The sequence below is a fragment of the Hypomesus nipponensis genome, chromosome 2, assembly GCF_054491055.1.
Source record: "Hypomesus nipponensis isolate SF chromosome 2, ASM5449105v1, whole genome shotgun sequence".
Taxonomy (NCBI): Eukaryota; Metazoa; Chordata; class Actinopteri; order Osmeriformes; family Osmeridae; genus Hypomesus; species Hypomesus nipponensis.
In genome coordinates this window covers 21919337-21932815 of record NC_140362.1, presented here as the reverse complement: position 1 = coordinate 21932815, position 13479 = coordinate 21919337, and the positions used below count along the sequence as shown (strand labels likewise).

General features: G+C 50.0%; 1 protein-coding gene across 1 annotated transcript; it reads left to right on the top strand.

The window, feature by feature from the left end:
• Positions 1–7603: 7603 nt before the first annotated feature.
• prpf3 (PRP3 pre-mRNA processing factor 3 homolog (yeast)) lies at positions 7604–13468 on the top strand. The gene is made up of 17 exons (XM_084668933.1): positions 7604–7764; positions 8335–8479; positions 8606–8736; positions 8824–8991; positions 9100–9186; positions 9284–9561; positions 9681–9799; positions 10126–10313; positions 10467–10633; positions 10756–10850; positions 10977–11120; positions 11316–11415; positions 11651–11764; positions 11895–12013; positions 12177–12254; positions 12345–12400; positions 12631–13468. The coding sequence occupies exons 2-17, from the start codon at positions 8335–8337 to the stop codon at positions 12778–12780; spliced, it is 2139 nt and encodes a 712-aa protein (XP_084525059.1). The 5' UTR covers positions 7604–7764; the 3' UTR covers positions 12781–13468.
• The last annotated feature ends 11 nt before the right edge of the window (positions 13469–13479 follow it).

Here is a 13479-nt window from a genome sequence, read left to right as displayed (position 1 = left end):
GAGGGTCATTGATGTTTGGGGCGCGGTTGCTAGGGAAGTGGGGGGTGTTTCAGACAGAATAAGAATCTCCTCCTGGTATCAATGGAATCAATGTTTCGGCCCCTCCCTGGTTGTGGTCCCTCCACCAAAGCTGTCTCAGCCAGGGACAGGGTGTGTGGTGATCAGAGCTGACAGTGCAGGGGACATTTCCACATGAGCTCGTGACAGAGACGCCCTCCGGCCTGGGACAGCTGGGGTCTGTTCCCCAGGAGAGACGCTCCCGCATCGTCATGACAACACATCAGTGTGACGTCACCGTCCGTGACAGGAAGCAGATGCAGTGGCAGTGACGACGACAAGACGAGTCATGAATGAAACGTCTTCAAGTGATTTGAAGAAGTCTTGTACAGAACACAGTGTGTGTGTGTGTGTGTGTGTGCGTCAAAGAGACGGAGAGTCCCTTGACACCACACACACACACACACACACACAGGATCAATGATGTCATCAATTCAGAATGTAAACCGAGACCTGTTTGGGACCTGGCTGACAGATCTGTGACAAAGGAACAAGGGATGTGACATCACAAAGAACACTGGCGACAGGAAGTCACAGATCTATTGAATCACTTGCTGTGGATAAAAATGAATCCTGAAAACAGACGTAGGAATCGCCAGGTTTCCAGCAGTCACCAGTGGACAGGGTAAACAGGACTGATCTGAGGTCAGGGCTGGCTTTGTCCCACAACCAGCCAGAGAGACAATGACCACTCAAAGGCAGGAAGTCCCACAGTTTAATTTATTTCATTCGTATTGTTGATTTGATGCTGCATTTATTTATTTGTTTGTATTTATTCGAAAAGGCAGCTGATGTTTTCTCAGTGCACATGTCATTGTTTGGCCTGTGGCTCTGAGAAGTGGCAGAGGACAATGCTGTAGTGGTTAGGTTGTGGTCTTTATCACTATCAAGGGAAAACAGAAGGGTACAAAAATGTATGAATAGACTATCGGACTACTGTGCCTTTACCAAACAGAATATGTACAAAAAAGCATTTATTGCTTTCAACGCATTTTCTATTGTGATTGTTTGCCTGTATTTCATACAAAGACAGTACACAGTTAGTCGCCTTCAGTCTTCATTCTCTACTCTGGCTTCCATTTGCTTGTTGGGCTCCATTCAAATACCAACAGAAATACAAGCTTTCCACTGCTCACAAGACTTCACCCTTTACTCTCATTAACGGCAGTTGCAAAATTGATGTGCTGTTGTTTATTTGGGCCCATCTTTGGGGCAGGCTGTAAGTTTCATCCAGTATAATTGAATGGAGAACTATCTTATGTAATTTTTGAGAAGCGTATTAAACAAAACCACTTGCAGAGCGCTGCAGGGAGAGAAACATTTGCACCGACATATACAGCTGCTATATGGTATGAATTGAACCTGATAAAGCTTCAAATCAAAGGTATCTGTTTGGAATTAAAACAACTCTTGAAAAAGGTATTTACCAAAACCTTGAAAGGAAGAGTTTATGAAAATATGAACGCTCTGATGTATCTCATCTTCCTACAAATTCCTGCAACAAAACCCGCTTTTGAATACGGAGCCACGAGCAGCTCTGTATGGGCACAGAGACGTTGCTACAGAACCCTATCAGATCTGGGATCAGATGCATCCAGCCCTTCCCAACCTTGACTGTTGGAGGAGTCTGTTGAATCTGACCCTGGGTCTGCTGTTAGGGCTGCTTCCTGTCCTGCTCCTGGTTTTCTATGACTGTCATGTGACAGAAACCAATTGCACTTATTTTTTGTTGTCTTTTCCATGTATATTTTCTACTGCAGAGACCACTGCTGATTGGTCAGAAATAATAAGTCTTGTTTATTTCGACTGCCTTTTTCATATTGTACAATAGTAGCAGACTGTAGTCTCCCCTCTCCCTCTCCCCTCCCCCTCTCTGCTGCACACCCCTGCCCCTCCTCCCCCTTCCACCCTTTCCTCTGCTGTCTTCCTCTCTTCTCACTGCATCTTTTTGTGGTATTATTCTTCAGACTACTTTTTTTAAACAATAATAGAAAAAGGAAATCTTTTAATAAATTACACATTTTGTGAAAAAAAATTACAGATTGGGCTAGTTTATTTCTCCCTGTAAGTGTGTGAATCTGTGTTGTGTCTGTTGACTGAATGTGTGTGTGTGAGTATGAGAGGATGTGTGTACAGTTAAGGGGAACGGCTCTGTCTAACCAGATGTGACACTACGGGGGGCAGATTACAGGCTGTGCATTTGGAGTGTGAGTGAATGTTGAGGGTGGGGGGGGGGGCAGGGTGAGGAAAGGGGGGAGGTGGGTGTGTCACCCTGAGCCTCAGTAATCTGGGTGGAGGAGAAGGAGGGGGGCCGGAGGGGGAGGGGCCGGGGGGGGAGGCAGGGGGGGCGCAGGCCTGCCCATCCCCCTCCCAGCTGCTCCATCTCACCCGCACATGCGTGCATTTTGGGTTGTTTGTTTGTTTGTCGACCACACCTCACTGCCATGTGCCTCAGACCTATGTGTGCTCCATGTGCATCAGTGGCCACCTGTGATGTGAGAGTCCTATGTTGTTGTGACCGTGGGGTCGTGGGCCGTGTTGAGCTGGGCCTGGATTAGCCTGGAAGCTGTACAGACGGAGGGGGTGGTGCCAGCTGCTCAGACCAACTTCAGAGGAATTTCAATCAGAAACGTCTATTCATAAATAACCATGGCAACGCTCAGTGAGGAAGGAGGGAGGAAGTAGCGGGAGCCTCGACACCCTCAGTCTGTCCCCTGCTGGGGTCCTCTCCTGGACACCCTCAGTCTGTCCCCTGCTGGGGTCCTCTCCTGGACACCCTCAGTCTGTCCCCTGCTGGGGTCCTCTCCTGGACACCCTCAGTCTGTCCCCTGCTGGGGTCCTCTCCTGGACACCCTCAGTCTGTCCCCTGCTAGGGTCCTCTCCTGGACAGGGGCAGCGTGGGCAACAGTGACCCTGTGATCTGGAGCCTTCCCAGATCCCTCAGACTGTACGTGAGGATCAGTGAAGGAAGGCTAGAAAGCCTCTCTGATCCAAGCAGCGCTCCCTAGACAACACCGACAGGGCAGAGCTCCCTACTTCCTTTGGTTAACCACAAAAAAGCGAATTAAATCTCTTCGACCCTAACCCTTCTGATTCTGATTCTGATTATTTCACCCTTAATTTCGTTCACACGTTTTAAAATGTACCACTGGAAATACTGCAGCAAAGCTGTAAAGAAAGATCTAGAAGCACTTAGAATCTGAGTGTTTATTAGTATTCCACGTTCCACCCTAGGACTACATACCACCAGGTAGCAGGGGGAGTGCTGTAGGGAGAAAGACAGTTTGGAAGGGTGTGGTTTTGATTCCTTCTCACTGAAGCAGGATAAAACTCCCTTAAGGAGGATCTCTTACGCACAGACAAGAGACAGACACACACATACACACACACAGGCACACAGACAGACACACAAATCACGTGCACCACCACCCCCCCCCTCCACACACACACAAACAGCACACACTCAATCTGACACACTGACTGGCTGATTCTGTGAAGGGCCTGTCTCTGACACACTGACTGTACTACGTAACAACAAAGACCGCCTCCCTCCCTCCCTCCCCCTCGACCCCCCCTTGTATCCATGCAGTTTTTAGCAGCGTGCAGCCCTCCCCCTCTCCTCCCAAGGATAGACACCAGGGCCACGAGGAGGAGGATGTGTGGAGGGCAACAACAAGATACAACATGGCCTCACACTCACAAGTAGAAATGAAACAAGGGTTGTTTTTTGTAAAATGTTTCTGTTCATTTTACTTTTTTTGTTGTATTTTATTTGAACTTAATCACATATCACTATCTTAGACTTCACTGTTGTTTAAAATTACATAATGGTTATTTAATTTTGTATACATACACATACATACAATGCCAGAAAGCTGTAAATTACATTTGTATTTCATGCTTAGTGCTAAGCTAAGAACACATTTACATTTAGTCATTTAGCAGTTGCTCTTATCCAGAGCGACTTACAGTAAGTACAGGGACATTCTCCCCGAGGAAAGTAGGGTGAAGTGCCTTGCCCAAGGACACAACGTCAATTCCCATGACCGGGAATCGTACCGGTAACCTTCAGATTAATGGCCCGACTCCCTGACCGCTCAGCCATCTGACCCCCATGCAAATACATGCAAACACGTATTACTGGAGCATGTGTGTGCATCCATCGGACTGCACAAAATACTCTCACTGTCATTTAATTCCCTGAGTATGTGTTTTTCTCCTTTACGATCAATACTTCCAAACTAATTGTTAATTGTTGTCTATTCCCATCTGATAGGATGAGAGTTTGTGGACCTTTTCTGTGTGTGTGTGTGTGTGTGTGGGAGGTGTGTGTGTGTGTGTGTGTGTACAGTGTGTGTGTGTGTGTGTGTGGGGGGGGGGGGGTCAGGGAGGGAAGGAGACAGTGATGTGCTTACTCACTTATTCTACAACTCCCCCTGCCCTTCTGCATGCGTGCACACACACGACGCACAAATACTACTTTTCTTACTCATCCATGTCCCCAGGGCTTGAAATGCTGACTGGAAATGCTGCTGGTTTCAAAACAACCTTCATCTGCAATATAAATGTTCAGTCTAAGCTGTGCCGAAAAGAAGAAAGAATAGTGCAGTGGCTTACTGGAATGGGGGAGCTTGGAGGGGTGGGGAGGCTGTTCTCCCCACAACCCCCCTGATTGTGATGTCATCAGGGGACCCAGTAAAGGTAGGTGAGCCACATTTTCAAGGACACACATGTGGGATATTTGGGACAGAACCGTGCTACAGGCTAATAACATCCCCATCAGATCCCCTGGCCTGAATACAGCATCCTGAGTCTGTTCAGAGTGCAGCCATCTTACATGGCCACTCAATTATTAAAGGAGAAGGGGAGGGGTGATGGGGGAAGTGACATAAAGAGACTAAATGAGAAAGGGAGACCCAGAAAAGGGAGGATGAGGACAGAAAGGGGTTGTGACAAGAAGACAGATGGGAAGGAGAGGAGAGAATGAGGAAACAGTGAGGAAAAAGAGAAGAGAGGGAGGTGGAGGAGCAAGGGGTGGAGGAGGATGAAGGAGAGGGAGGTGGAGGGGCAAGGGGGGGAGGAGGATGAAGGAGAGGGAGGTGGAGGGGCAAGGGGGGGAGGAGGATGAAGGAGAGGAAGGTGGAGGGGCAAGGGGGGGAGGAGGATGAAGGAGAGGGAGGTGGAGGGGCAAGGGGTGGAGGAGGATGAAGGAGAGGGAGGTGGAGGGGCAAGGGGTGGAGGAGGATGAAGGAGAGGGAGGTGGAGGGGCAAGGGGTGGAGGAGGATGAAGGAGAGGGAGGTGGAGGGGCAAGGGGTGGAGGAGGATGAAGGAGAGGGAGGTGGAGGAGCAAGGGGTGGAGGAGGATGAAGGAGAGGGAGGTGGAGGGGCAAGGGGGGGAGGAGGATGAAGGAGAGGGAGGTGGAGGGGCAAGGGGTGGAGGAGGATGAAGGAGAGGGAGGTGGAGGGGCAAGGGGTGGAGGAGGATGAAGGAGAGGGAGGTGGAGGGGCAAGGGGTGGAGGAGGATGAAGGAGAGGGAGGTGGAGGGGCAAGGGGTGGAGGAGGATGAAGGAGAGGGAGGTGGAGGGGCAAGGGGGGGAGGAGGATGAAGGAGAGGGAGGTGGAGGGGCAAGGGGTGGAGGAGGATGAAGGAGAGGGAGGTGGAGGGGCAAGGGGTGGAGGAGGATGAAGGAGAGGGAGGTGGAGGGGCAAGGGGTGGAGGAGGATGAAGGAGAGGGAGGTGGAGGGGCAAGGGGTGGAGGAGGATGAAGGAGAGGGAGGTGGAGGAGCAAGGGGTGGAGGAGGATGAAGGAGAGGGAGGTGGAGGGGCAAGGGGGGGAGGAGGATGAAGGAGAGGGAGGTGGAGGGGCAAGGGGTGGAGGAGGATGAAGGAGAGGGAGGTGGAGGGGCAAGGGGGGGAGGAGGATGAAGGAGAGGGAGGTGGAGGAGCAAGGGGGGGAGTGTGGCTAAGGTTTAGAATGTAAATTGACTTTTTGCATGCGCTCTGACACACACACACCCTGGCTATTTCTTGGTGAGGAATAAAGGCCGGTCCCGTGGTACTGGAACTGTTGGGCTTGATGTACCGCCCCTGCCAGACAACCAGATCTGGGTCAGTATGATGAAACACCACCTTATCTGATGAATGAGAGAGTACAACTCTCTCTGTGTTTATTAGGCAACACAGAGTCAAGACAGACTGTGTAAAATTGCACAACATGTGTCAAGCCAAACACATTTTCACATCGGCAAATGTCACAATAAGAAATGAACTGACTGCTAGTGTATCTAAAAACTGAATAACCTATTTCTTTCATGTAAACCTTAGCTAATAAAATAAAACAAAACACTCAACTCAAAAAATTTTCCTGATTAAAATCCCAACGTAAAGTGCACTGCTTGGAATCCCTTTATAACAATGCTGGAGTTAATGTTCACACACTCAAAACAGTGCTGTGCAGTCTCTGTGTGGCGGAATGAATAAGCCATTGTGTGTGTGTGCGCTTGTGTGTGTGTGTGTGCTTGTGTGTGTGTGTGCTTGCGTGTGTGTGTGCGTTTGTAGTAATGTCATATTGAGATGATCTTACATAACAGGCTTGACAATGAGAACCCACCCAGCATGTGAGGTGTCACGGCAACAAGGAAGATGGGGGGGTTATGATCAAGTGGGTTGAGGATGGGGTGAGGACAGCAGTGGTGTGGGACAGACTTGGAGGAGAGTATCCTTTTTTTATGAAAAAACCCCATTGATATTAAACAGAGAGAGACAGCCAGAGAGTGAGAGAGAGAGAGAGAGAGAGAGAGAGAGAGAGAGAGAGAGAGAGAAAGAAAGAAAGAAAGAAAGAGAGAGAGAAGAGAGAGAGAGAGGGGGAGAGAGAGGGGGGGGGGCAGAGCAGGAGTGGTGGGTTGCAGCACGTAATCTGGTTGACTGTGGTAGCCCTGGGCACCATGCGGCCCTCCAACCACACTACTACAACCACACCACCATGACCCAAATCATGCTGAGGAAAGAAAGAAAGAAAAAAGGAATGGAAAGACAAAAAATAGTGAGGATACAGTTAAGGGGGCATTTTAATAACTTTATTACCCTGCCTTTAATGTAACCGTTTTAAATTATTTAGAAACGTGACTTTTAATAACCAGAACAGGTTATGTTAACCCTTAGCTGTTGCTGTCTTAGCCCTACACTTAGATTATAGGCCTACGGCTTGTCCCTTTATTTCATAGACCGATAACAGGTCGCACTCACGGAGATCTCTCCCGTTTCCAGAATTTTTTTGTTGAGAAAGACATGTTACATTACATTATCCATAGGGAACAAATATGACAAACAAATTATTTATCTGTTAAAATTAACGACTAAACAACCAAGATTTGGGCCTGTTTGACTATTTATTTCTGGCATAATCATTGTAAATACCGGTCCAAGTCCTTATGTACACAATCATTTGACTTTGCCCAGCCAATAAATGTTGTTTTGAATACTCTTGTAGTGCTTTACTTTTGGGAAAGAGGGCAGCATAGTTTTTAAAATTTCTAATAGAATGAAGAAGCCAAGCATTTCTCGTTCCGGGTCGCTGTTCTAAACGTCGTGCGAACGCCGCAAGTGAGAAAGTTTTACATCTGATGCACAAAGCAAACTTGTCTCGTTACACGTTTTTGGACATTCTGTTTTGTTAACACAAGTTGCGAAGAAAGGAGTTGCTAGGTGAGTGTCTGATTTATACAATTATTTCGTTTTGTTAGCGAGCATAGCTCCCACGCTAATCAGCGACAATGCTAGCTAGGTAGTTAGCGAGGTAGGTTGTGTAGTTACAATTGATATGCTTATGTAGCTCGAGGGGTGCATCATGTTAAGTTCTAATCTATTCAGATTTCCTGCTTCTGAAACCTGCCTAAAGTCGTTTTTCCAAAATCTAGCTACAGTATCTAGCTTGGAGTGCTTAAAGACGTTAATATGTAATCACGATGTTGCTATCTAGGCTAGCTAGCTTGCTAACGCAGTGCTAGCAGACAACACTTCTCTGGTGTCTCTGGATAGTAGCTAGGTTAGAAGTTTGAGCCACACTAGCTTGCTAGCAACCAACAGCTAGCTTGTCAACAACATGGAATCTAGTTGAAAGTTTCTCCACTCACTATGAAACTTGGCTTATGTGGTATAGGTACGATTAACAATATAACGGGGATTGCTTTGGAAAAGCACGTTGTAAAACTTAACAAGATGGCAAACTATCGCTTCCACTGAAGCTTTCTCTGTTGATGTTGTTGTGCGCCGCAGATGTCGCTTCCCAAGCGGGAGGTAGAGGAGCTCCGGCCATGGGTGGAGCGGACCGTGAAGAAGGTGTTGGGTTTCTCGGAGCCCACCGTGGTCACTGCCGCGCTGCACTGCGTAGGAAAGGGCTTGGATAAGAGGAAAACCACAGGTTAGTCTGAGAACTCATGGGCGAAACCAAAAACATGAAGATACCTAGAATTGTGACACTATAAAGACACTTTATTCTTTCAATATATCTATATTTTTTACACTGAACTACCCTCCACCCCCTTAGATCAGCTGAGGCCATTCCTGGACGAGTCGGCGGGTGGTTTTGTGGAGAGGCTGTTCGAAGCGTTGGAGGAGAGCCGCATCGCTCGTGGCAACAAGGGAGCGGGAGAAAGGAACCGGAAAAGAGACCTAAAGGTTGATGTTTGCCCTTGTGCTTGTTACATGCATGTAATGGATAATGGTGTCAGAACCAGGACCCTAACACAGCCGGGGGTGTGGCAGGATGTGTTTGGGGACGAGGTGGAGGTGGCGGCTGGTCGAGAGGTCGCTGAGGTGGTGGAGGGAGCGCCCGTCAAGAGAAAACGCGTTCCTCGCTTTGAGGAGGTCGAGGAGCCAGAGGTCATACCTGGACCCCCTGCAGAGAGCCCGGGCATGCTCACCAAGATGCAGGTACTCACTGACGCAGAAGGCCCACACCTGGGCAGATGTCTGCATATCCGGGTTCCAAGGGTGGAGGGTGTTGTGTACTTAGTGTTCTGTGTCTGTGTCCTTTTTTAGATCAAACAGATGATGGAGGCAGCCACCAAACAGATCGAGGAGAGGAAAAAACAGCTCAGCTTCTCTGGCCCCGTCCCAAATTCACCGGTACTGGAGACGTCCTCTATTCTCACCACCTGCTTATTCCCTTTCAGTGAGCAACTCTTCACCATCTAACCCACGCTGTTATTGTTCCCTTCCTCAGAGACTGCCCTTGCCCTCGCCCCAGACAGACCTCCCAGCCTCCCGTCTGCTCTCCGCTGCCTCCGCCCCTTCCTCCGGCGCCTCCCAGTCCATCCCCCCCTCCCAGGCAGCCACGTTCATGAACGACGCCATCGAGAAGGCGCGCAAGGCCGCGGAGCTGCAGGCCCGGATCCAGTCCCAGCTGGTCATGAAGCCGGGCATCCTGGGAGCCCTGGGCAGCACGGGACCTCACAACCTGGTGGCACTCGCCAACCTGCACGCCATGGGCATCGCCCCTCCGTGAGTCAGGCTTCCTGTGGCCAACACGTCTCCAGGCAGATGACAACCTGGGGGAACTGTGCTGCAGCTCAAACACGCTCATCTAACCTAGGCTGGGTGTGTTCTGTGGGTTTGCGTAGGAAGGTGGAGGTGAAGGAGGTGAACAAGCCCACCCCGCTCATCCTGGACGAGCTGGGCCGAACGGTGGACGCCAGCGGCAAGGAGGTGGAGCTCACGCACCGCATGCCGACTCTTAAAGGTACAGACACACGCACATTCTTCCTCTTAAAGGTACAGACACACGCACGTTCTTCCTCTTAAAGGTACAGACACACGCACGTTCTTCCTCTTAAAGGTACAGACACACGCACGTTCTTCCTCTTAAAGGTACAGACACACGCACGTTCTTCCTCTTAAAGGTACAGACACACGCACGTTCTTCCTCTTAAAGGTACAGACACACGCACGTTCTTCCTCTTAAAGGTACAGACACACCCACACTCTTCCTTCCGACCCTCCTAGCACCATCCCACTGAGAGAGCTGACACTTCCGTTTTCACCATCCAAGCTTGTTTGTTTTCTTAGCGAACATCCGAGCGGTAAAAAGGGAGCAGTTCCGTCAGCAGCTGAAGGAGAAGCCAGGGGACGATCTGGAGTCCACCTCCTACTTTGACCAGAGGGTCACTCTGACCCCAGCCCAGCGACCCCGCAAGGGCTTCAAGTTCCATGAGCAGGGTCGCTTTGAGAAGATCGCCCAGAGGATCCGAACCAAGGTATGGAAAGTTCCCGAACCCGCAAATCTCACTGTTATTTCTTACTGTCACCCTCTCTGTCTCTCTCTCTTTCTTCCTCTCTGTCATATATGGATCAGTCTTTTGATGATGGCAGGGTCATGGTTCTTACTCCCCTCTGACCCCTCCCCCCAGGCCCAGTTAGAGAAGCTGCAGACGGAGATCGCTCAGGCTGCTAAGAAGACGGGCATCCAGGCATCCACCAAGCTGGCTCTCATCGCCCCCAAGAAGGAGCTCGGCGATGGGGAGGTGCCCAGCATCGAGTGGTGGGACTCCTACATCCTTCCCTCCAACATAGACTTGTAAGACACGACGCCCGCCTTCCTTTACAGCTGTACACAGTGAATCACATCCTCACCTGTTTTATGCAGAGTTATTAGAATGTTGATACAGATTTTTGTAACTGACCGTTTTGGTCCCCCAGGTTATCTCTTCGATCCCAAGAGATATCGTTTGTCAACATGGAGTTGTTCGGGGTCACCAACCTGGTGGAGCACCCTGCCCAGATTAGCCCCCCAGGTACACACCGACTTCCTGTCCACCCCTGCTCTCTTCCACTTCCTGCTGTCACATCTCCTCTTCTCAGTTGCGTCATACCGGCCTGTGATTAAAGTAACCGTGGTGATGGTTTGTGTTCCCCCCCAGTGGACACAGACAAGCCGGTGACTCTGGGAGTTTACCTGACCAAGAAGGAGCAGAAGAAGCTGAGGAGACAGACTCGCAGGGAGGCCCAGAAGGAGCTGCAGGAGAAGGTCCGCCTGGGCCTCATGCCCCCTCCAGAGCCCAAAGGTACACACACACACATATACACACACACACACACACACACTATCCCAATATAGGTTCACATGGTTTGTTTATGTGATCGTATGTTATGCATTATGCCAACTTGTTAGTGTGGAACTATGTGAGCAGTATAGTCTTGGTGCAGACCAGTGAATGTGCAGGCCAGTTTGTCTAACCCTGCCTCCCCCCCCCCCCCAGTGCGTATCTCCAACCTGATGAGAGTGCTAGGAACGGAGGCGGTGCAGGACCCCACGAAGGTGGAGGCCCATGTCAGAGCACAGATGGCCAAGAGACAGAAGTGAGTTGCTCCTCCCCTCTCTCCGCCCTGTTTTCTCCTGTTCTCCACCAGGCCCGCCCGCCCGCCTGCCTGTCATCCCTCTGTCTTTCTGGATGTTTCTAATGTCGCCCCTTGATCAGCGTGCTGAGGTGCTGCTCCCTCGGCCTCTCTCGGCCTCCCCGGGCCTCCCCCGGCCTCCCTCTGCCTCTCGGCCTCCCTCAGCCTCCCTCACGCTGCGTGTCCTCTGTGCTCCCAGGGCTCATGAAGAGGCCAATGCTGCTCGTAAGCTCACAGCCGAGCAGAGGAAGGAGAAGAAGGTGAAGAAGCTGAGGGAGGACCTCACACACGGGGTTCACATCGCTGTGTACAGGTGTGTGTCTGTGTGCGTGTGTCGCTGTGTACAGGTGTGTCGCTGTGTGTGTGTACTCACAGGGTAAACCTAAAAGTACAGTTGAGCCTGTCAGCTATCACGTGTGACTCTGGTTCGTGTGTGTCTTCAGGATCCGTAACCTCCACAACCCTGCTAAGAAGTTCAAGGTGGAGGCCAACGCCAACCAGCTGTACCTGACGGGCACCGTGGTGCTGCATCGGGACGTGAACATCGTGGTGGTGGAGGGAGGTGAGAGGTCAACACACGTACACGACCGTTAAGATGACGGCAACACACACTCCTCAGCTCCACAGCCCTACCAACCATCATCTCGTTGTGTAGAAGGTTGGTTGTGAGGAACTGAGTGCTGTTGCCGCAGTAACGGATGTTGTTGTTGTTTGTGGTCCGGCAGGTCCAAAGGCACAGAAGAAGTTTAAAAGACTGATGCTTCACAGAATCAAGTGGCCGGAACACAACTCTAAGAGAGATGGTAGGAATGGTGCTCGGTGTGTCCTGTACACCCTACTCAGTGTACAGGTACTGGTTAGCTCAGTGTCTCTTCTCTCTTTCCTGCTGTTAGACCCAGATGCTGACGACGACACCAAGAGGAACAACAGATGCTCTCTGGTCTGGGAGGTGGGTGTGCACGCGTGTGTGTCCAGGCTGTGTGTGTGTGTGTGTGTGTGTGTGTGTGTGTGTGTGTGTGTGCGCGCTTCTGGAATCAGGACTACCCCTCCAGAGGAGATGAATTCCACGCAGTTCACACGTATCTCAGGGGATGTCTACTAGATCAACCATGTGTCCACAAACCTGAGTTGAAAATAGTTAATTGATTTTGTTTCTCTCTCCCTCTCCTCGTCCCCTAGGGCACAGCTAAGGAGCGGAGCTTTGGGGAAGTCAAGTTCAAGCAGTGCCCCACAGAGAACATGGCCAGAGAACACTTTAAGAAACACGGAACCGAGCACTACTGGGACCAGGCTCTCAGCCAGAGCGTGCTGGAGAGCACAGACGACTGAGGAATAGGGCTCACAGGCTGATGGGTCAGAGGTCAACCTGCCCCCCTCCTTCATGACCCACTCCCACGGCCAACTGTCTGTCCTTGTTGATTGACAGCTTTTTAACAGGTGGATTTTAAAAAAGCGTGACGGAAATGGAAGATAACGTGTAGAGAGAGAGCTTGGAGACTGGTGTGAATGTGAGGCGTGTGGTTCTCAAGAAGTGTGACTGTCCAGTTGGTCGGTTGTCAGTATTTAGACTATCCAACAGATTACACTGTGTTAATAAGTAGCCTGCTTTTGCTTAATTTGAACACAGTTAAACTTCAGCACTGTCTGACAGTTCTGTCATTGAAATGCTACTCTAATGTACCTCACACAAAACATTTTCCAACCGGTGTTTCAAAGTCGTGTTTCCCCCCCAAAATATGTGTACGAATCCAAATATTCTGCACTGTCACACTGAAATAATGAGTGAACTTTGTTAGGATGCCTCGTTTGCTCCTGGCCTCCCTGATGTAAATGAGTAACAACCACCTACTGTTGCGATTAACATTTTGAATTGTTCTTTTTTTTTTTCGTTTACAGAAATGTTCTGTTGAGAGACTGCATATATTGTGCCACTTGTGTCGGGTGTGTTACTGTATAAGTGTACATAGGCTGGCGATGAAAACATACAGAACAATAAACTTTTGACCGGGAATTCAAATTGTTTGCTTA

Excerpts from the sequence above, each read along its gene's own strand:
- prpf3 (XM_084668933.1), top strand. The coding sequence starts at position 8,335 with ATGTCGCTTCCCAAGCGGGAGGTAGAGGAGCTCCGGCCATGGGTGGAG. Across the intron at positions 8,992-9,099 it reads GCATGCTCACCAAGATGCAG|ATCAAACAGATGATGGAGGC; the intron begins GTACTCACTGAC and ends GTCCTTTTTTAG. Across the intron at positions 10,314-10,466 it reads CCCAGAGGATCCGAACCAAG|GCCCAGTTAGAGAAGCTGCA; the intron begins GTATGGAAAGTT and ends CCCTCCCCCCAG.